The sequence below is a fragment of the Lynx rufus genome, unplaced genomic scaffold (assembly GCF_022079265.1).
Source record: "Lynx rufus isolate CCGP_SWC_20201006 ecotype Redwood Valley unplaced genomic scaffold, mLynRuf1.p SCAF_6, whole genome shotgun sequence".
Lineage (NCBI taxonomy): Eukaryota > Metazoa > Chordata > Mammalia > Carnivora > Felidae > Lynx > Lynx rufus.
The window spans coordinates 133062842-133085899 of record NW_025814878.1 but is presented as its reverse complement, the minus strand read 5'-3'; the positions used below and the strand labels follow the sequence as shown (position 1 = coordinate 133085899).

At 42.4% G+C, this 23058-nt stretch overlaps 1 protein-coding gene across 1 annotated transcript in view; it reads left to right on the top strand.

Annotated features, from left to right (window-relative positions):
- Positions 1 to 23058, top strand: part of DTNBP1 (dystrobrevin binding protein 1) — a 133286-nt gene that overhangs the window by 50071 nt on the left and 60157 nt on the right. Inside the window, exon 7 of the mRNA XM_047101540.1 lies at positions 22967 to 22989. Coding sequence (XP_046957496.1) covers positions 22967 to 22989 — 23 coding nt within the window. The remainder of the gene's footprint in view (positions 1 to 22966; positions 22990 to 23058) is intronic.

The following is a 23058-nucleotide window of genomic DNA, read 5'->3' as shown; positions in this document are numbered from 1 at the left end:
ACGTTTGAGGGCAGGTGGAGATACTGTTACAGTTGGCCCTTTAAACAACGTGGTGATTATGAGCGCCAAGCCCCCACACGGTTGAATACCCCTGTGTAACTTTTGACTCCCCCCAAACTTAACTAACAGCCTACTGTTGACCAGAACCCTTACTGATAACATAAACAGTTGATTAACACCCATTTTGTATGTTATATGTGTTGTTATTTTTTTGAGAGAGATGACCCCGTGGCAAGCAGAGGAGGGCAAAGGGAGAGAGAGAGAATCCCAAGCAGACTCCACTCTCAGCTCGGAGCCTGAAGCCAGGGCTCCATCTCAGGAACTGTGAGATCGTGACCTGAGGAGAAATCAGGAGTCCAGTACTTAACCAACTGAGCCACCCGGGTGCCCGTTTGTAGATATTCTATGCCGTATTCTTACAGTAAAGTAAATGACAGAAAAAAAATGCTACTAAGAAAGTCATAAGGGGGGCACCCGAGTGGCTCAGTCGGTTAAGGAGCCACTCTTATTTTCGGCTCAGGTCATGATCTCACAGTACAGGAGATCGAGCCAACCACCTTGGGCTCGGAGCTGGGTGTGGAGCCTGCTTAAGATTTCTCTGTTTCCCTCTCCCACTACCTCTCTTCCTGCTTGTGCTCGCGTGCTCTCTCAAAATAAATAAAGATTTTTTTTAAAAAATCATAAGGGAAGAGACATTTACAGTACTGTACTGTGTTTATTTTCAAAAATAATTTGCGTATAAGTGGACCTGTGCCATTCAAACCCGTATTGTTTAGTGGTCAACTGAAAATTGAAAACAGAGAGGTCAAGTGAAAGTCTGCATATCAAACGGTAGGGCTGTTTAGGCCTCTTTCCTCACTGGCTCCCAGAGCTCTGGGAGCCAAACTTTCATCCCCTGTGCAGATTATTGGAGGGCTCATCTGAGATATTGACCAGCCCAAGAGGAGAGACCTGCCCGTGTGGGCGTTTGGGGGAGTGGTCTGATGAAACAGCAGGGTCCACACCTTAGCACCCTCCTGTGCTGAGCTCTGTACTTGTGTATGTGACTTCCAATCGGCTTTGTCGTGCTTCACTCTTCAGTATGAATGGACAGCTGCGGAAGAATATCCAAATGAGGAAAGCTTCCAGAGTGGAAAGGGGCAAAATAAATAGGAAATAAACTAATAATAGTTTGTGATGCCTTGTAAGAGACCATTTTGCATTTATGAGACATGAACAGGATGCTACAGAAAAGAAATAGAGAACAAGAAAGAGCTCTTAGAAATAAAATATATGATAGCAGAAGTATAGAATTTCAATTGAAGCATTGAGAGATAATGATCAGCCTCTGTGTAAGAGAATAGAAAAAAGGAAAAGCTGGGTGCCTGGGTGGCTCAGCCGGTTAAGCATTGGACTTTAGCTCAGGTCATGATCTCAGTTTGTGAGTTCAAGCCCTGCATCGGGCTATGTGCTGTCAGCGTGGATCCCACTTTGGATCCTCTGTCCCCCCTCTCTGCCTCTTCCTCACTCGTGCTCTCCCTCCCTCTCTCTCTCTCAAAAAGAAATGAAGTTTTGAAAATTGAAAAATACAGCAAGATTGGGGCACCTGGGTGGCTCAGTTGGTTAAGCTCTGACTTCGGCTCAGGTCATGATCTCATAGTCCGTGAGTCTGAGCCCCACACCGGGCTCTGTGCTGACGGCTCAGAACCTGGAACCTGTTTCAGATTCTGTGTCTCTCTCTCTGCCCTTCCCCTGCTCGTGTGCGTGCTCTCTCTCTCTCTCTCTCTCTCTCAAAAATAAACATTAAGAAAAAAAAGAATTTAAAAATACAGCAGAAAAGCTAAGAATGTGGAGAAAGTAAGAGAATTCCTGAGTCTCCTATCTTACTACTAGAAACTTCAGAAAGAAAGAGGAAAAAAAGGCAAATTAACAAAGACCTAATACAACACAGTTCAGAACTGAATGCTATGAATGAGTTTGGAGGGACCCACCAAGTACCTGACAACATGAGTGGAAAAAGATCCATTGTCAATACATATTGTTATAAATTTCACTACAGTAGGAATAGAGATCATAAAAGCCTTCAGAGAAGTCTTAATATTAAGGTTCAGGAATCAAAAGGAACTTCAGCTTTTCAGCAGCACCCCCAGAACTGGAAAATGATTTTCACTTCATATTTACTTAGCAACATTAGAGCAAGGAAATGTTCGTTTCCAGGCGGACAAGGACTCAGATTTCGCTCATGCGCATGCTGTGTCAGGAAACTACGGGAGGCTGTGCTCCACCAACAAGGGAATACAGCAAGGAGAAGGAAGAACGGACACAGAAGAGGGGTGCATTGCAGTGAGGATCCATCCCCTCGAGAAGAGAAACAAAAGGAAGGCCCAGGGGGATGGCAAAGAGAAATTTTAGCAGGCCTGGTGAGCAATCCAGACTGAAGAAGGAAGACCTTCTGGAGGATTCCAAGAGCAGTGCTTCCAAGGAAAACAAATGAAACGAATAGGTTGTCTGATATGCTTGAACGTGTTGAGAGTTTTATAAGCTCTGATGGTGAGTTTGGTGATCAATTAGTGATAGGTGTGATGTTTTGAAAATGGGGCAAACAAGACAACTATTAACACTAAGGGAAAACACAGTTTTACAAGAGAAGAAGTAAAACACTGCAAGACTCAGTTATAAACAGTATTTCTAGAGCTCTGTAGTAGCTAACATGGGAGTAAACCAGAATTGTGATGTAACTTACTGGAAAGATGGTGTAGAAGCCTGCTGTATTGCAGGGTCTGCGGGAGGGATTTAAGAAAGCTAATCCTCATCTTCCACAGCAGGAGATCAATAACATTTAAAATAGAAAAAAAAAAAAAGAATAAATACCACTGTTGGCATATTATTGAGAAATAACGGAGGAAAATACCAGAAGAAATATCTCCAAGAATGGAATGTGGCTTCTTGTGGAAAGCAGGACAGAAAGGTGGAGAGAGTGGGGCAGGAACTCTGATCTTCATCATAATTGAAGCCTGTGGGCACTGTTTGACTAAAGGAATGTACATGCATTATTTTGATAAATATAAAAATTGAATTAAAAAACAATCTAGACTGAGAAGATAGCCACTGATGACACATTCTATGGTCAAATAAGTTCCAGAAACACTCTGTCCCGTGTTTGCCGCATGGATCTTTGCAGTACATGTCGGTGCTACTGGGAATTCCTGTAGTAAAGAAATTTGTTCGACTCAGCATCTCACAGCTTGCTTGTCCACAAACCGATTTGTGTGTAACACAAACTAAAATTCTGTGACTTAGTATTTTCTATGTCATATAACACCATTTGAGAAATTTTCAAATACTCTTCCCCCAAATGAAACCTATTATCTGATCCACTGAGAAGAAAGAAACTGAGAAGAGTTTCTTAAAAATAAACCTCCTTCCGGAGCGCCAGGGTGGCTCAGTTGGTTAAGTGTTGTACTCTTGCTTTTGGCTCAGTCATGATCTCGCGGTTAGTGGGTTCAAACCCTGCATCAGGCTCTGCACTGATGGCAGGGAACCTGCTTTCTGTCTCTCCCTCTCTCTCAGTCCTTCTCCACTTGCATGCGCGCTCGCTCTCAAAATACATAAAATTAAAAAAAAATAAACCTTCCTTTTTAACAAGATGCCCTGCAACCTAAACTAATGACTTCTCTTGCTCTAAAGAAGATAACGTGTGATACAAAGATTGGCTCTACGGGGTGTGTGTGTTTAAAATGTCTTCATGCTCTGCAGATTTCCAGAAAGGCTGGGGTAGACAACTGGTTGGGCTGGAGAGAATAGGGGGATGAAGGATTATTTCTTCCATGCCTCCAGGGCTAATGGTCTCTGCAGTAGGCTCTGGGGCATTTTCTCACTCAGCTTATATCTTAGGTCAGAGCCTGTGGAGTGGGCAGGGCAGCAAGGATTGGAGTTGAGGAGGAAATTGAGGTCCAGGAAATCAACTGGCTGCTTGGAGGCCAGCATCAGAGCCAAGGTCTCCAGTCTCCTTGAACTTATCTTTTTTTTTCCCTCTTAAGTTGGAACACTTAAATCAGTCCCCGGTGTTGATATCAATGCATCTGTAGTTGAGAGTGGATCTATGATATTTTGTCATACATTAGATGTGCCTTCCCAACACAGGGAGTAGATTCCCCCCCCCCCCATAAGAGGAGGACACGGTCTGTTCCCAGCACTATTTGTGGCTCACTGTGGTAGCGATTGATTCTCACCATGAGCAAGGGGAAACATACCACTTTAGAGCACTCCTGGGGAAGATCCCCTAGCTCTTGTCTGCCCTTGAAAAACATTTGAATGATGGTTTAACCCAGGTACTTCTGCTGTAAAGAAGGACATCCTTCTTCAGCTGGTTATCTAATGAAAGTGACATACAAGGAACAATATACATTTTGTAGAAGGGAAAATACCCATAAATAGCTTGTCTAATAACTTCTGCATATAAACTGATACTACCTTTTATAAACAGGAATAGACAGTGCCTTGATAAGTAGTGAAACATTACATGGCGGACAGGATGTGTTTATAGGCAGAGGACAGGTACTGATAGTGGTTAAGTTGTCACACAATTCAGAAGATACGTTAGCCATACACCCCTACCCATGGATTCCTTGCAATAGGAAGTACACTTTTTGTCAAGTCAGAAGAGTTAATTTTTTTTATTTGAGTAGAATTGACAAGGGTTAATATTTTGTATGTGAGCCAAAACCACTTAAAACCGTTTACCCACGTTCATCTAGCTAGCAGTTAGAAAAATGGACTTGAGATTTAGCAGTCAGCTTCCATTTGGGAGGGGGGGTAGGTGACAAATGTGTAATAAAGTATAAGTTCTGATGATTCTGTGGGATTGGAAGAAACTGGGACCTGAAGCAGAAGGCAGAAGGCGGCCATGAAAGGATCTGGGATTACACAGTGCCAAGCGGAAGGAACAATAGGGTCCAAAACACCTGAATCGTGAACAGTAGGTAAGTTTAGGAAAATGAGAACGTGGAGCTAAAAACAGTTGTGGAATCTCAGCCTTCTAAGTTTTTGATCTTTCCAACACCACCATAATATTCTTTAAAATGCTTACTGAAATTCTTTCACAGCAGTTATCCTTAAAATCATACACAAGTGTGTAATTTTATTAAAATATTTCTGGGGCACCTGGGTGGCTCCATTGGTTAAGTGTCCAACTTCGGCCCAGGTCATGATCTCAGGGTTTGTGGGTTTGAGCCCTGTGTTGGGCTCTGTGCTGACAGCTCGGAGCCTGGAGCCTGTTTCAGATTCTGTGTCTCCCCTCTCTCTCTCTCTCTGCCCTTCCCCTGCTCATGCTCTCTCTCTCTCTCTCTCTCTCTCTCTCTCTCTCTCTCTCGCTCTCTCTCTCTCTCTCGCTCTCTCTCAAAAATAAATATTTTTTTAAAAGTTTAAAATATTTCTTATTTCCAAACTTCTGGATCCTTTGTTTTCTTCAGTATATAGCATACGTCAGAGTTCTTCTGAAAATAGCTACATCTTGAAGAAGAAAGTGATTTTAGTAATTCCACTTAATCGTAAATGACTCATAACTTTAACACAGCCTTCCATTGGACTTGAGATCTGCTTAGGGGCAAGCTAAACTCTAGAAACATTTTTCACAGATTTAGACTTTGAAACTTGATTGTTATCTCCTAGAAGCTCTGTCTTCTAGGTGGGGGAGGGTCACTGCTACTGTTGAAATTTAGCAATCATGCATATTTTGAGAGTCATTCCTTTTACTGTATCATAGCTAATGCTTCTTTTTTTTTTTTTTTTCAACGTTTATTTATTTTTGGGACAGAGAGAGACAGAGCATGAACGGGGGAGGGGCAGAGAGAGAGGGAGACACAGAATCGGAAACAGGCTCCAGGCTCTGAGCCATCAGCCCAGAGCCCGACGCGGGGCTCGAACTCATGGACCGCGAGATCGTGACCTGGCTGAAGTCGGACACTTAACTGACTGCGCCACCCAGGCGCCCCGCTAATGCTTCTTGTTGTTTGTATTTTTTGATACCATGTAGACTTTATAGGCAAAGTTTAGAAAATCTTTCAAGCCAGCTGTAAGATGTTCTTCAGATGTTATGACATGTTTTGTGGTATCTGTCCAGTTTATGCTCTAGAGAATAATCTGCCAAATCCTGAGCTAGGAAATGACTGTCCAAACTCACCTGGACAGGTAGTGGGCCGTAGGTCTGACCTGGGCTTCCCGTTTCCAAAGATTGGGGGTGGTGGGCATTGAGAGGTTGGGCAGGACTGTAGCACACAGGCCTGGCTTTGCTGAGAATAGAACAGAGGAAACCAGTGGCATTCTCCAGGGTGAAGATGGTTCTGGAACCAGAAGAGAAGTTCCAAAGTACGTCATCCAAAGGAGATAGACAGAAAGTCAGTAACTGGCTTCTGAGGTTTTGCGGTGTAGTCGGTTTAAGATGCTGAATGGTAAAGTGGAGCGGGAGGACTTTCCCTCAGGCAATGCTGGACAAGAAGGGTATGGACTCTAGATCTACCCAAGATGGAGTAACAGGGACCGGATTTACTCTCCCACCTGATACAGCTGAAACCCAGACAAAACAGGCTTGTGAAGAGCCTGGACATCAGGCAAAGAGGAGAAGTGATTGTTGATGGACAGGAAACAGGTGCGGCGAGGCCTCTGATCGCCCCAGCATTCTGCCCTGTTTCCAGCAACGGTGCAGCAAGGGGTGCCCAGGAAGAGTCTGGCACATGCGGAGTTGAAGAAACAGAGCCGAGAATCTGGGAGACAGAGGCAGCCAGAGTCTATAGGACATAGAACCAGAGAGGGGAGGGCTGTCCCGAGAGAATCCCGGCAATCCGCATAGGTTTCCCTTGAATATCCAGCAGAGTGCTGATAATGCCTGTGAGGGAACTCCCCAAGGCAGGAGGGAAAAAACCGCACAGGACTAGTGAACAGTTCCCGTTGCTTACACAGCGCCTCTTCCCAAAAGCCAGAGTGGAAAAACTTGCAATTCACGGGACATTGGGAAGAGCATTCGGGAAAGTCTTCTCTCAGGAGAAGGGGGTATGATTGGCCCCTGAGTGAGCCCTGCTCTAGACCCAGGGAACAAATCACAAAAGCAAGCATCAAAAGGTCCAGATTGTTTCCAAGGAAATTATCCCAAAACAAAGCGCAAGAATGTTTGTAGGAAGACACAAATATCTAACACCCATTAAGGTAAATCATAATGTGTGGCATCTAATTAAAGATAACTCCGTAAACATTGAGATAACCAATCAATCAAAACCAGTTCAGAACAGATACGGATGTTAGAGTTAGCAGACAGGGACCAGGACATAGTTATTTTAACTATCCTAGAAGTTCAAGATACCAAGTAGAGACATGGAAGATGAAAAACAGGCCCAAACCTGTCTCTTCATTTTTTTCCTTTCACTTTCCACTTCCCTGTTGGATGCAAGTTTTAGATGGTTCCCAGGTGGTTAATTGATAGTAAATTATATTGATTACACTATAGTAATTACAAACCTGCTAAGCCAGTGACCTCTTAATGGCAGGCTATGAATTTATTGGGTTCGTAAATTTGTGATCAAATCTTACGTTTTCTTTCAAAATGAAACCGAAGCTTACGAGTTGGCGAGGAATTCAACAAATTCTTATTTCGAAGTGTCAGAGAAGAAATCTTGACGGTTGCAGACTTTATACATAGCCACAGGAACCGATGTAGCTAGAATATTTTCACAGGTTATTAGATCCTTGGGTTGACAGTAAATATAGTTTAGGACTGGTTTTTAAGTTCTGCGAGCTTTATTTTGAACAGTGAGTATCTGTTTGCCATCAACATGAGAAACTCATGTTCTGACTTCTTCTTTAAAAATAATACTTCTGTAACTGGTTTGCAGTATGGTTTTCCTGGGTTTTTTCTCCCAGGTGTGTAAATGCAGTTCTGTATATTGGGATTCAATATACAGATGTTTGCTTTAATAGAAACAGTGAAAGCTTGAGTATGTATTTGTGGCTCAGAGTGATCAAGACTAAAAATACAGCCATCTTAAGCAAGGTTAACTGAAATTCAGCCAGACATCATTATGATTATCCTGGGCTTACAAAGAGGTGATCCTTTTTTCTGAAGAAGAGATTGGTTATAGCTTGTGCGTTATAATTTACAGGGGCCATAATAACTTTCGGTGTTCTAGAACCAACTTGTTACATTTGGAATAGTTGACATCTTACGCGGCCCGATACCGTTTCGGAGTCTGTCACGTTTCCTCATTGGTTACTCTTTTCTTCAGAGATGCTTTCGAAAGTATGAAGTCCGTTGTCGTTTTAGTCTTCAGGTGAGCGTGGCTACAACGTGGTGGGACCCTTTGCTTTTGTTACTTTTCTGGAATTCTTGGTGGGTTCTAGAGATGGGACAGGCTCAGCAGCCTGTCACTCTGCGCTCAGTGGCAGGAGACACCAGGGCAAAGCAGCCCCTCTCCCCGGTGCCTGTTTCTCTCACCCTCCCGGGCTGCGCTCTCAAGGGTTTACATTGGCCCAGTTTCTCTGTGGTCTCTATTCCCACCTGCCTTCCACCATTCCCAGTCTTTCGTTCTGCCTCAGAAAATTGGCACTGTGATTGTTTCAGAGGACACGGAGTCATTAGCTACTGGAGGGTCCGATCCTGGATTTAGAAGAGGGGCGTTTTCCTCCAACATGAGCAACATTTTCCTTTCTCTCTGGAAGTTTCACGTCAGGCTTTGTTCATGACGGTGTTCATCTTCTTACTGATATCAAAGTGCATTCCTGTCGTAAAATAACACATTACTTCTTTGGGGAGGAGAAGAGAGAAGCTGGTACATACCTCTCAAGGATTAACTCAGATAAGAATTTATCCCTTGAAAGCAATATTCTGTACTTTTACATAGATTTAAAAACATAGTATCCATTAAAATTATAAACATTGGCCTGACTCAAGGAAAGTTAAAATACTATTTTACCTCATAAGCGAACTTTCAGAAAGAGTTATTTATTCATGTAAATGAATGGACAAGAAGCCTGGCACACTAAAGGTAAAATATTAATAGAGGGGGGTGCCTGGGGGACTCACTTGACCAAGCATCTGACTCTTGGTTTCAGCTCAGGTCATGATCTCATGGTTCGTGAGTTCAAGCCCCGCATCAGGCTCCACTCTGACAGTGCAGAGCCTGCTTGGGATTCTCTCTCTCCCTCTCCTCCTCTCCTGCTTGTTCTGTCTCTCTCAAATAAACTTTTTAAAAAATGAAAATGTTAATAGAGCAAATTGTATGAAGTTTTATGACTTGAAGACATTAATAGAGACAGAATCCAAGATGCACTTTAAATATTTGATCTGTATTCTTTTCTTATTTTTTTAGGTAGCTAAGTCCATTGACAAATAAGTCCTTATTTACCTGACTTCTTGAAACTGTCCGTTCTTGACTTCTACAATACTAGCATCGTAAATTTTCTTCTCTACCCTAGATTAGTTTTCAGTTTTTGTTGCTTTAATGCTGTTATTCTCTTGGATTCTGTTCTTGGTTATTGCCTCCTCCCATTCTGCATACCCTCCCTAGGTAACACCTACCAGACCCTTGGCTCATCTACCACCCAAGTGGTGACCATTAGGAAACTACTGTCTTAGTTTAGGTCTCTCTTCTTACCTTCAGAATCCGTTGCCATCTGGACATCTCTACTTGGATATCTCAACAGATGTCTCAAGAGCAGCCTGCCCCAACTTCTATTCCACAGCAAAACTTGACCTTTCCTTGTCTCAATAAGGTATCACCATCTACAGATTTACCCATTCCACAGACATGCGAGTCGTCATAATCTCTTTTTTTTGTTCTTTTTAGTTAACATGTAGTGCAATATTGATTTCAGGAGCAGAATTCAGTGATTCATCATTTACGTACAGTACCCAGTATTCATCACAAGTGCCCTCCTTAATCCCCATCAACCATCTAGCCCATCCCTCACCTACCTCCTCAATCGACCTTCAGTTTGTTCTCTATCATTAAGAGTCTCTTGTGGTTTGTTTTTTCTCTCTCCTCTTTCCCTCCCCCTTTCCCATATTTTCATCTGTTTGTTTCTTAAATTCCACATATGAGTGAAATCACACGGTATTTGTTTTTCTCTGACTTATTTCACTTAGCATTGTACATTCTAGCTCCACCCACATTATTGCAAATGGCAAGATTTCATTCTTTTTGATGGCTAATATTCCTGTGTGTGTGTGTGTGTGTGTGTGTGTGTGTGTGTGTGTGTGTGTATGCATACCACATCTTCTTCATCCATTCATCAGTCCATGGACATTTGGACTCTCTCCATAGTTTGGCTATTATTGATAATGCTGCTATAAACATTGAGATGCATCTATCTCTTTGAATCTGTATTTTTGTATCCTTTGAGTAAATATTTAATAGTGCAGTTGCTGGGTCGTAGGGTAGTTCTATTTAGTTTTTTGAGGAACCTCCATACTGTTTTCCAGAGTGACTGCACCAGCTTTTATTCCAACCAACAGTGCAGGAGGGTTCCCCTTTCTCTGCATCCTTGTCAACACCTGTTGTTTCTTGTGTTGTTAATTTTAGTCAGTCTCACAGGTGTGAGGTGGTATCTCATCATGGTTTTGATTTGTACTTCCCTGATGATGAGTGGTGTTAAGCATATTTTCATGTGTCTGTTAGCCACCTGGACGTCTTCTTTGGAAAAGTGTCTATTCATGTCTTCTGCCCATTTCTTAACTGGGTTGTTTTTTGGGTGTTGAGTTTGATAAATTCTTTATAGATTTCAGATACTGACCCTTTATACAGTGTGTCATTTGCAGATGTCTTCTCCCATTCTGTAGGCTGCCTTTTAGTTTTGATAATTGTTTCATTTGCTGTGCAGAAACTTTTTATCTTGATGAAGTCCCAATAGTTCATGTTTGCTTTTGTTTTCCTTGTCTTCAGCGACATGTCTAGTAAGAAGTTGCTCCAGCCAAGGTCAAAGAGGTTGCTGCCTGTGTTCTCCTCTAGGATTTTGATGATTTCTTGTCTGACATTTAGGTCTTTTATCCATTTTGAATTTATTTTTGTGTATGGTATAAGAAAGTGGTCCAGGTTCATTCTTCTGCATGTCACCGTCCAGTTTTCCCAACACCATTTGTTGAAGAGACTGTCTTTTTTCCGTTGGGTGTTCTTTCCTGCCATGTTGAAGATGAGTTGACCATATAGTTGTGGGTCCATTTCTGGGTTTTCTGTTGTGTTCCATTGATCTATGTGTCTGTTTTTGTGGCAGTACCATACTACCTTGATCACTACAGCTTTGTAATATAGCTTCAAATCTGGAATTAGGATGCCTCCAGTTTTTTATTTTTCAGGATTGCTTTGGCTATTCAGGTCTTTTGTGGTTCCATGCAAACTTTAAGATTGTTAGTTCCAGTTCTGTGAGACATGCTCGTGGTATTTGGATAAGGCTTGCATTGGATGTGTAGATTACTTTGGGTAGTATAGACATTTTAGCAATGTTTGTTCTTCCAGTCCATGAGCATGGAATGCTTTTCCATTTCTTTGTGTCCTCTTCAGATTCTTTCATAAGTGTTCTGTGGTTTTCAGAATATAGCTCTTTTACCTCTTTAGTTAGGTTTATTCCTAGGTATCTTACTGTTTATGGTGCAATTGCAAATGGGATGGATTCCTTGATTTTTTTTTTTCTGCTGCTTCATTAATGGTATATAGAAATGCAACAGGTTTCTGCATGTTGACTTCATATCCCATGACTTTACTGAATTCATGTATTCTAGCAGTTTTTTGGTGGAGTCTTTTTGGGATTTCTACATACAGTATCATGTCTGCAAATAGGAGAAGTTTGGCTTCTTCCTTGCCAATTTGAATGCCTTTTATTTCTTTTTGTTGTTTGATTGCTGAGACTAAGACATCTGTACTGTGTTATGTAGTAATGGTGAGAGTGGACATCCTTGTCTTGTTTCTGACTCTAGTGGGAAAGGCTCTCAGTTTTCCCCCGTTGAGGATGATATTATATGGCCTTTAGTATATGGCCTTTATGATGTTGAGGTATGTTCCAGCTATGCCTATGTTGTTGAGGGTTTTCATCAAGAAAGGATGCTGTATTTTGTCAAATGCTTTGTCTGCATCTATTGAGAGGACCATATGGTTCTTACCCTTTCTTTTATTAATGACAAATCATGTTGATTGATTTGTGAGTATTGAACCAGCCCTGCAGCACAGGAATAAATCCCACTTGATCATGGTGAATAATTCTTTTAATGTACTGTTGAATACAATTTGCTAATATCTTGAGAACTTTTTCATTTATGTTCATCAGGGATCTTGGCCTGTAATTCTCCCTTACACTGGGGCCTTTGTCTGGTTTTGGAATCAAGGTAATGTTGGATTTTTAGAATGAGTTTGGAAGTTTTCCTTCCATTTCTGTTTTTTGGAACTGTTTGAGAAGAATAGGTACTCACTCTTCTTTAAACGTCTGATAGAATTCCCCTGGAAAGCCGTCTGGCCCAGGACGATTGTTGAGAGATTTTTGATTACTGATTCAGTTCTGTTTAAATTTTGTTTCTTCCTGTTGTAGTTTTGGTAGTTTGTGAGTTTCTAGAAATTTGTCCATTTCTTCCAGATTGCCCAATTTGTTGGCATATAATTTTTGATAGTATTCTCTTATAATTTTTTGTATTTCTATGGTGTTAGTTGTGATCTCTCCTCTTTGATTCCTGATTTTATCTTTTTTTTGGGTCCTTTTCTTTTCTTTTTGAAAGTCTGGTTAGGGGTTTATCAATTTTGTTAATTCTTTCAAAGAATCAGCTCTTTGTTTCATTGGTCTGTTCTACTGTGAAGTTCTTTTTATTTTTATATTGTTTATTTCTGCTCTAATCTTTATTATTTCCCTTCTTCTGCTGGCTTTAGACTGGCTTTAGGTTTTATTTGCTGTTCCTTCTCTAGCTCCTTTAGGTGTAAGGTTTGATTGTGTGTTTGGGACCTTTCTTGCTTCTTGAGATAGGCCTGAACTGCAGTGTACTTTCCTCTTAGCACTGCCTTTGCTGCATCCCAAGGGTTTTGAACTATTGTGTTTTCATTTTTATTTGCTTCCATGTTTTTTTTTTTTTAATTTTTTCTTTAGTTCCCTGGTTAACCCATTCATTCTTTAGTAGGATGTTCTTCAACCTCCATGTATTTGAGGGCTTTCCAAATTTTTCTTCAAGTTTTGACTTCAAGTTTCATAGCATTGTGATCTGAAAATATGCCTGGTATGATCTCAGTCTTTTTGTACCTGTTGAGGGCTGATTTGTGATGCAGTACATCATAGTCCCTTTCTCCCTCTCCTGCCGTCTCCGTTCAGTTCCCAGGCCAGCCCAATATTCCTTGACTCTGTTCTTGCCTTTCTGTCTTCACTGGTCCTTTCCAGCCCACATCTGTGCAGCCTCAGTTACAGTGATAGCTTCCTAATTAGTCTGTCTACAGTCATGTCCTTCAGACCATTTTTATTACTGGTATTCCTTTTTTCCCCCTCTAAAATACAGATATGATTAAGACTTGTCGTCTTCAAGGTAAAAGCTAAGTTATGGTGGTATGTTAGGTAACAGTAGCATTTACTGGGTACTGGGTACTGTGCTTAAAAACGGTAGTTTGGGGATGCCTGGGTGGCTTAGTAGGTTGAGTGTCTGACTCTTGATTTTGGCTCAGGTCATTTTCTCATGGTTTGTGAGTTCGAGCCCCACATGGGGCTCTGTGCTGTGTGTGGAAACTGCTTAGGATTCTCTCTCTCCCTCTGTCCTCTCCCTCCCCTGCTTGCACTCTCCCTCTCTCTCTCTCAAAAAAAAAATAAATAAATAAACATTAAAAAAATTTTTTTAATGTGAGAACTTTTTTTAAAATTTTTTATTTATTTTTGAAGGAGAGAGAGGGAGACAGAGTGTGAGCAAGGGAGGGGCAGAGAGAGAGGGAGACACAGAATCCAAAGCAGGCTCCGGGCTCTGAGCTGTCAGCACAGAACCTGACGCGGGGCTTGAACTCAACGAACTGTGAGATCATGACCTGAGAGGAAGTCAGACACTTAACTGATTGAGGCACCCAGGAGCCCCCCCCCCCAAATAAACATTTTTTAAAAACCTGTAGTCTAGGGGCACCCGGGTGGCTCAGTCAATTAAATGTTCAGCTCTTGATCTCAGCTCAGGTCTTGATCTCAGAGTTGTGAGTTCAAGACCATGTTGGGCTTTGTGCTGGGTGTGAAGCCTATTTAAAAAGGGAAAAAAAAGCTGTAGTCTAAATTAACTCAGAGAATTCTCATAATGATGATCTGAATATGCGTACTCTTCTTTTTATCAAGGAAAATCAGACTAAGAGAGCTTAATTTCTTTAAGTGTTTATTTTTGAGAGACAGAGTGTGAGCAGGGGAGGGGCAGAGAAAGAGGGAGACACAGAATCCCAAGCAGGCTCCAGGCTCCCGGCTGTCAGCACAGAGCCCGATATGGGGCTCGAACTCACAAACTGTGAGATCATGACCTGAGCCAAAGTCAGACATTTAACTGATTGAGCCACCCAGGCGCCCCCAGACTAAGAAAGCTGAGATAATTTACCCTGAGCTGCAGAGCCAGAAAGTGGCAAAGCTACACCAGACCAATGTTTCTCTGACTTAGAAGTCTGTTCATACCCTTTATATTACACCGGCGGGGGGGCACCTGGGTGGCTCAGTCAGTTGTGAGTGCCTGATTCTGGTTTGGCTCAGGTCAGGGTCCCAGGGTTGTGCTGTAGCCCCATGTTGGGCTTCACGCTCACCGTGGAGCCTGCTTAAGATTCTCTTTCTCTCTCTCTCTCTCCTATTTCTGCCCATCACCCCCTCTCTCCCTCTGCACCTCTCTCCCACTTGCTCTCCCTCTGTCTCTCTCTAAATAAAATGAAAAAAATAGACATCAGATATCAGCTCCACAGAAAGCTATCCACACCGGGATTGGATGCTGTGGAGAATGAAAATAGTCTCGCTTCTCTCCGAGCGTTGACCACCTCAGCTCTCGTGACTGCTAATTTTAAAAATGAGCAAGCGTGGTTTTTCAGTAGTGGTACCACTGGATCGTGAATACATTTGGATGTGGAATGCATGATGTTTTTCTTTAATCCACCTTCTACCCTACCAGCCACAGACTCACCACACCTGTGGGGACATACAGTGTCAGGTGCGTGGCTGGCCGTACACTGCCAAGAACAGCAGACCACTGCCTCGGCAATAATGAGCGATAGAGTATTCTTTTTTTAGGAAGCTGGGTGGCCATTGTGAATTAAAAAAAAAAAAAAATCAGTAATACAAAGGTATTGGATTCTTTTTTTTTTTTAATGTTTATTTTTGAGAGAGAGAGACAGAGCGTGAGTAGGGGAGGGGCAGAGAGAGGGGGAGACACAGAATCCGAAGCAGGCTCCAAGCTGTCAGCACAGAGCCTGACACGGGGCTTGAACTCACAAACTGTGAGATCATGACCTGAGCCGAAGTCGGCCGCTTAACTGACTGAGCCACCCAGGCGTCCCTCACTTATCTTGTATTTAAAAAATCTGAATTTGGGGTGCCTGGGTGGCGCAGTCGGTTAAGCGTCCGACTTCAGCCAGGTCACGATCTCGCGGTCCGTGAATTCGAGCCCCGCGTCGGGCTCTGGGCTGATGGCTCAGAGCCTGGAGCCTGTTTCCGATTCTGTGTCTCCCTCTCTCTCTGCCCCTCCCCAATTCATGCTCTGTCTCTCTCTGTCCCAAAAATAAATAAACGTTGAAAAAAAAAATTTAAAAAATAAAAAATCTGAATTTAAAAAATCAATCCATTAGCTGTCGTGGGTTTTCACTTTTCAGTACATCAGTGAGAATAAAGGTGTTGAACAGACTTTGGAACTCACGAGATGTCTTCCGGGGTGTGTTTACATCCGTGATGATGGCTTTCAAGTTTAGTCTCATCAGTTTCTTAAAAGAAGAATGTGCTTGCATAGAGCTGAGTGGACCCAAATGATACCCCAAACTTCGGGGGGTGTCTCTGAGTTTAATAAACGTGACTCTGGTATCCAGTGGACTTGGTGGTTTACCCCGCTGCTTTCTCTTGGGGCTGAAGCATCTCAGGTCGGTCGCAACTTGCACTTATGGAGGCCGTGTGCCCTTGACCTGCATTCTGGGTACCACAGACGGCACATGCGTAGAGTCCCAGAGAGGCGCGGACTTTCTTCCCCAGTGCTGTCACTTGTCAACCGTGTAGCTTTTCATCCTCAAGCCCGCTCTTCCTCACTACATAATATTCCTTCTCCCTATCTCGTCCTTCTTTATCCTGCTTCCTCCACCCTCCTGTGTCCCCCTCCAAATCGGGCAGATTTGAATGGAAAACAGGTCTAGGAAAGTAATTTTCCTGTAAGTTTGGGGGGAATTTAATCTACACAAAACTTAGTGCTGCACCAACCAGCCCATTTCCTAGACCTTCATTATCTTGTTGTGACAGGGAGGCGGGAGGGAGAATTTTTTTAAATTCTAAATCTTTAATTGCCATTATTCAGGTTCTTTTCAACTTTGGATGCCAATATTGTAGGATCCTGTCATTTTATTACTTTTTAGGCCGTGCTTTCCCAAAGTAGATAAGTACATAAAACTATATTAATAGCGTGATAAATAAGGACTTAGTGCAGTTTTTATGATAAGTTAGCTGCTTTTCAAGAAGTTTCGTTTTACAGGTAAAACGAAATGTTTTATGTTCTGTAATACATCCCCTGGGCAGGATCTGTGTAAGGAGTAAATAACAACAGGGATTTCTAAGATACAGATGGTTTTGAGAAAGTTTACTTCAAGCTAGAAGGCCAACTCTCTTCCTCCCAAGCCTTCCCCCCATCCACCTTCTGCCCTGTCAGCACAAACCCAGCAAGCCTGTAAGGATGCACATTTTCATAACTGTGGAATGCTGGGACCGGCAGACCTGGTGATAATGAGTGGTAGGTGGTCCTTTTTGTGAGATCTTTCCTGTGAACAATTAGTTACGGTGGTCGATTCCATCCATCAGCCATAACAAAGGGAAACTTCAAGTCTGTTCTAGACAAGAATTGGCTGATCGTTCTTAAAAAAAAAAATTCCCCTAAATATTTTCAAATGTGAAGAAAAACGTGAAGAGTTGTACCGCGGTTGACATTTTGAATGTGATGTCTTGCCATACAGAATCATCGTGTTAGCTTTCTGTCATGGGTTTGTCCGAGGGGAAGCAGTTTAGTATTTAGAGAAAGTATGCTTCCATCTGTGAGATGATCGTGTTCATGGAGATATTTATCCAGTGGTTCCAATCTATTAAGTTTGCATCTGTGAGTCTGATTTAGTTGATTTCTATACATATACAGATTTAATACATTTTCTGGAACATTCCATAGATTTATATATATATAGTATAATGGTTTTTTTTTTTTTTTCTTTTTCATTCTGCCCTTGTAACTCAACCCCTGTAGAGAAAATGATTAAATAGCACTATCACCCTTTGGAAATATTATTAGATTTTGAGTCTGGTGTTACTTGTTAAATGTTTTAGTTTCAGGGTTTGTTATGCTGAATTTTATAAAGCGCTTGCTGAACTGAGTAAATTTTAAGATATGGTAAAATCTAGAAGCGTATTTCAGTTCTATTTCTGTGACCTTCTGAAAATACTATTAAATTACGAAAAATAAGAGACTCCAATTTTTGGAAATGAAAGTGACAAGTTATTATCAAATGAGATAGTATATGACCAAATGTTTTTATAAAGAATGAAATTCTCTGTAGTTACAGCAAGGGCTTCCTTGAAGAAGCAGATCTTAGTCATTTCGCAGCCACAGTACTTGATAACCTTGATTTTCTGCATGTCGGTTGGGTCTGACCCTGCCCGTGTGTGGTCAGGGTGGTTGAGCCGGGATCTCTGCACATCAGGAGCTCGGCAGTGTAACTGTGGCATTGATATCTGTACGGAAATAACTGCATCACAAGGCAGCACGTGACGTTTTAGAAAACTGACAGAGTTAAGCCCTATGGGAGCTTGGGTATGAGCCGATCACCAGTTGGGTGTCAGGGATGTCTTTGTGGAAAAGATGAACTTGAAAGCTGTTTTACACCGATCATTGTTCCATTTCTAGTAGAGTTTGGAGTGTGACCGGGTGTTAAAACGCCTGTTTAACATCTTCATTTGGTTGACGGGGAGTGTTATGTAATGGCTAGGAGTAACATGTCTGCCATGTTCTCAGTAAATGTTGGGCATCGTCACCGTAGGTACACTCTCCTTCGAAACGCAGTCCGGTCCCCGTGCCTTCAGAAAGCCTTTGCTGCAGACCAACGTGTCTGAGTTGCCCCCTCCTCTTTATTCCTGTAGAAACTTGGCATTACCAGAGTGATAAGTTGTAGGATCGATTTCTGTTATTGCATTATTACTTCTCTGTCTCCTTTGAGGTTATGGAGCATGCATATTCCAAACTTCACATTATTTCTAGTGTCTAAGGCTCGATAAATATTTTGCTGAATGAGTGACTGAACACAACAAAGATTACATTCCATATAAGAAAAGGGATACAAGGTTGATAACAGTGATCATGGAGAGAAATGGGTGGATTCAGGATATGTTTTGGGATACAAGTGACAAGGTGTCCTGATGGATTGGACGTGAAGAATGAAGGAATGGATAAACCAAACTTGAGGAATATGGTAATGCCGTTAATGGACATGCAGGAGGAGACTGGCGGAATAAGCTGTTGTGTAAATGCTGTCTGAGAAGCCTGGTCTACTTGAGTAGATGTGTTGAACCGCAGTTGCATATGAGAACACATCTATAAATCAAGAAGTCAGCATACAGATGGTATTTAAGGCTGCGTAGCTGGATGAAATTACCTTGTTAGGGAATGTAAGCGAAAGAGAAAGGGAGCCCCCAACCAGTCTTGCAGTGAGAGTGTAGTGGTCTGGAAGAGGTGGGGGGGTGGGGTGGCTAGCAGAAGAATCCAAGGAAGAGAGAAAAACTAGAGGAAACTTTCTCAAGGGATTGCCAGTTGGGTCGAATGCTGCTGAGGGATTCAGATGGAAAGTTAGAAGTGATCTCTGCATTTCGCAACATATGATTGTTGGTGACCTTGACTGTGCAGTGGTGGCGTCTGGAGGCCAAGTTGGAATCTGTTCAAGACTGGGAAGCAAGGAAGTACAAATCTGGAAGAGCTAGAGTTTTGAGTAGCCTACTCAGCGGGTGGGAGTCCTGTCTTTCAGCATCGCCAGATTATTTCATCGGATTCCAAACTGAACTCATGCGCTGCCCTCCAAAGTCTGTTCCCCTTCCTGAGTATTCTGCTCTTAATGAATTCGCCTGCCTTCCAGGGGTCCAGACCGGAACCCGCTGGATGAATGTACTCCTCTCCTCCCTCCGTGGATCCCTGTGGGATCGGTTGCCCAGACTGTTGAGTCTTCTCCGTGGCGTTTTCAAACGGACCTCCTCCTGTTCGTCGCCTCTGCCACTGATGTTGCTCTTCCCAGGCACTAATTAGCTCTTCTTCAAACTCCTCTGATAGTTTCCTGAGCGCTGCCTGCTTTTGTTCTTCCCCTTGTCACTGGATCTATCCATCACAGCTAGAATGTTCTTCCTAAAGCGCAGCTTTGCTCATGCTATCCTGCTAAAAATAAAACCAGATCCGTTTAGCCTGGCACTCGGAACCCTCTACCTTTTTAACCTTCTCTCCCACTCTTTCTGTTCGCTCAGCCTGCCGTCCTCCAGTGTTTGCTCTTGCCTGAATACAGACCCTGCATCATGTGGCCTCCATGTCTTCACTTTCACTGTCGCGTCTGCTCGGCCCGGCATGCCTTGCCCTCTCTTCTCTTATGTCTCTTATTTCCAGATGCTTATTACTGCCGATAAATGTGGACTCTGCCCTAAAAACTAGGAGATTTCAAGGTTTTCAGAGCCACTGCTTTGTCAGTTCTTTAAAAGTTCCAGAACACTGGTCCCCTGGGTAGTTCAGTCGGTTAAGCGTCTGACTTAGGCTCGGGTCATGATCTCATGGGTCACGAGTTCGAACCCCGCATCGGGCTCTGTGCTCACAGTGCAGAGCCTGCTTAGGATCCTCTGTCTCCCTCTCTTCTCTGCCCCTCCCTTGCTCGTGCTGTCTCTGTCTCTCTCAGAGATGAATAAACATTTTCTAAAAATTTTGTTTTTAATTTTTTTTAACGTTTATTTATTTTTGAGACAGGGAGAGAGAGCACGAGTGGGGGAGGGGCAGAAAGAGAGGGAGACACAGAATCTGAAACAGGCTCCAGGCTCTGAGCTGTCAGCACAGAGCCCAACGTGGGGCTCGAACCCACGAACCGTGAGATCATGACCTGAGCCGAAGTCGGACGCTTAACCGACTGAGCACCCAGGCGCCGCTCATTTTTAACAAATTTTTAACGAAAGTTCCATTAACACTGATCTTTCCTTTAAACCACACCTATCCTTCCCTTTGCTACCTCGGCCAGTCTTCTTTTTTAGGAAATGGGCACAGGAATGATTTAACGTCTGGAAGGAAGTTTCTTGGAGATTTAACAAACAGTTGTGGGTCATGATAGTCCATAAATAGGGGATGCGTATGCAGCGCGTGCTGCTAGGCTTCTCCCCTTTTCTCTTGACTTTTCTCTTGACGTGAGGAGGCGGCCCAAAGCTGGGGAGGTGAACATGGGCCTCCTCATGAAGGGCCGCGTCCCTCTATTGGGCGGCCACCCATCGATGAAACAGACGTGGGATTATGTGTCTTGCTTGTAGCTGTTGCCGTTTGGGGATGTGGGGGTGGGGGAGAGAAAGTCTCTGAAATTATTGCTCTTGAGTTCTGGCTTTTGAGAACAGAAGGTACCTTATAGGAATTTTGCTCACTGTTACATATTCTAAAAGGTGGAAAGCCAGTGCACTCTGAAGCCTATAGTCAAAGAAAGACTTACTCGTTAGAATATGGAGCTGAGGGCTCTTTCACCTTTTCCACCCATCAGCGGGCTTAGAGAATCGCTCCTGTGAGGGCATTGGTGGGGAGTAAATTGAAGGTGTCTTTGCAAGATGTTCTGTTACATCTTGCCTTTTGGTGACGTATTTTCAGCTTCTTCCCATCATCAGAGGATAAAAGTAAGTCTTAGGCATGTTTAACTTGACCTAAATAATCTTTCCAGAATGAAGTGGGACTATGGGCTGAAGGAAAACAATTGCACTTTTTTTTTTTTTTTTTTTAAAGATGGGATTGAAAATAACCCTCTTTGTCTTAATGAACTGTGGCACTGGAGCGTTGTTACAAGGAGTCAGTGTGTTTTCAGAAAAGAGGAGGGAGGTGACCATCTGACTTAAGAGCCTTCCCTTGGCTGTGACAAGTGTATTCTGTGTTTGGCCTTCCGGCAGGCAGCTTGCCCGTCCCCTCCACCAGCTGTTAATTGTAGTCAACTATTTTGGAACATGAGGGGTATTGTAATTAGTAGTGTGGAGAGTGGATGTGAGAATTCAGAATATCCCTAGGTTTTAGTAAAGCCCAGAGTGCAAATAAAGATGAATGTCTCATATTTTGAGGGGGATAAGAAGCTTTTACGAAATAAATTTACCTCCCCCAAATTACTTTTTATTATTACTAATCATGATGAAAAATATAGTTATGAAATTATGAAGGAAAACCTGAAAAAAACTTGCTATGTCAAAAATGTTTTGTTTTATGATTGTTTATCTGTTTTCTGCTGTTGTGCATTTCCCCAGGAAACTTGGTATTTCAGGATCCTTAATTGACACTGACAGAATTACAAACCAGACAGTTTCCTGGAGGCTTGGCCCTTTTGTGTCAGGATGAGCTATGGACCGCAGTCCTTTGATATGTGCTTTTCTCTTTCACTTAAAAGGGGAAATAACGGCACCTATTCTGGATGGCTTTTCACTAACGGATCTTAAAAATCTATTATTTAATATTGATCAGTGGAGGAAAAATTGCTAAGTGCTTTTATAAACTGACTCATATATATGAGATGGTTCATAGCTGGCATAAAAATACCTTTTTTTATATATATGAGTGTTTCAGTGTTTTAATTCTTTAAATTCTGGCAGGATTTTGTTTTAAGCCATTAATAAGGTAATAGCAGAAAAACTGAAAATAGTAGCTTTAGACTAATTGTATTGATAATTTCAGTAAAGTATATGTGAACATCCAGAAATACCACTCTGGGCTTTTATTTATTTAGTTAGTTAGTTAATGTATTTATTTGATTTACCTTTTTAAGTAGGCTCCATACCTGTTGTGGAGCCCAACATGGGACTTGAAGTCACGACCCTGAGATCATGGCCTGGCTGAGATCAACAGTCGGATGCTTAACCAACTAAGCCCCCCAGGTGCCCCTCTGCGCCTTTGAAGTGTATACATTTTTATTATAATCTAAGAGCAGTTTCCATTGGGAATAGATTTATTTAAAACCACAAATACATTTTCTTACCAGACAGAAAAGCCAGACTCTTAAATCCAGAAAAGAACAAACTGGTGGTTTCTTGCCAGAGGGGAATTGGGTAGAGAGATGGGTGCAATAAATAAAGGGGATGAAGAGGGACAAATTTCCAGTTACAATCTTTTTTTGATGTTTGTTAATTTTTGAGAGAGTGAGCGAGCGTGAGCTGAGGAGGGGCAGAGAGAGAGAGGGAGACACAGACTCTGAAGCAGGCTCCAGGCTCTGAGCTGTCAGCACAGAGCCCGATGTGGGGCTCGAATTCATGAACCACGACATCATGACCTGAGCCGAAGTTGCCACGCTCAACCCACCAAGCCACCCAGGCACCCCCAGATTTCCGGTTATAGAAAATAAGTCACAGACATGAAAAGTACAGCATAGGGAATATAGTCAATAATATTGTAATACTGTTGTTTGGGGACAGATGGTGATGGCATTTATTGTGGTGAGCCTTGAGTGATATGTAGGATTGTGGAATCATTATGTTGCACACCTGAAACTAATATAATGCTGTATGTTAATTATACTTCAAATAAATAAAATTCACATTTTCTTCTTTTTTTCTACAGGAAGGAACTTGAAACCTTCAAAGGTAATTTTGTGTTTAATTCTCCCCTTTAAAGTAAATGAGAGTTAATTGATGTCAGATGTTCTCTCTTGA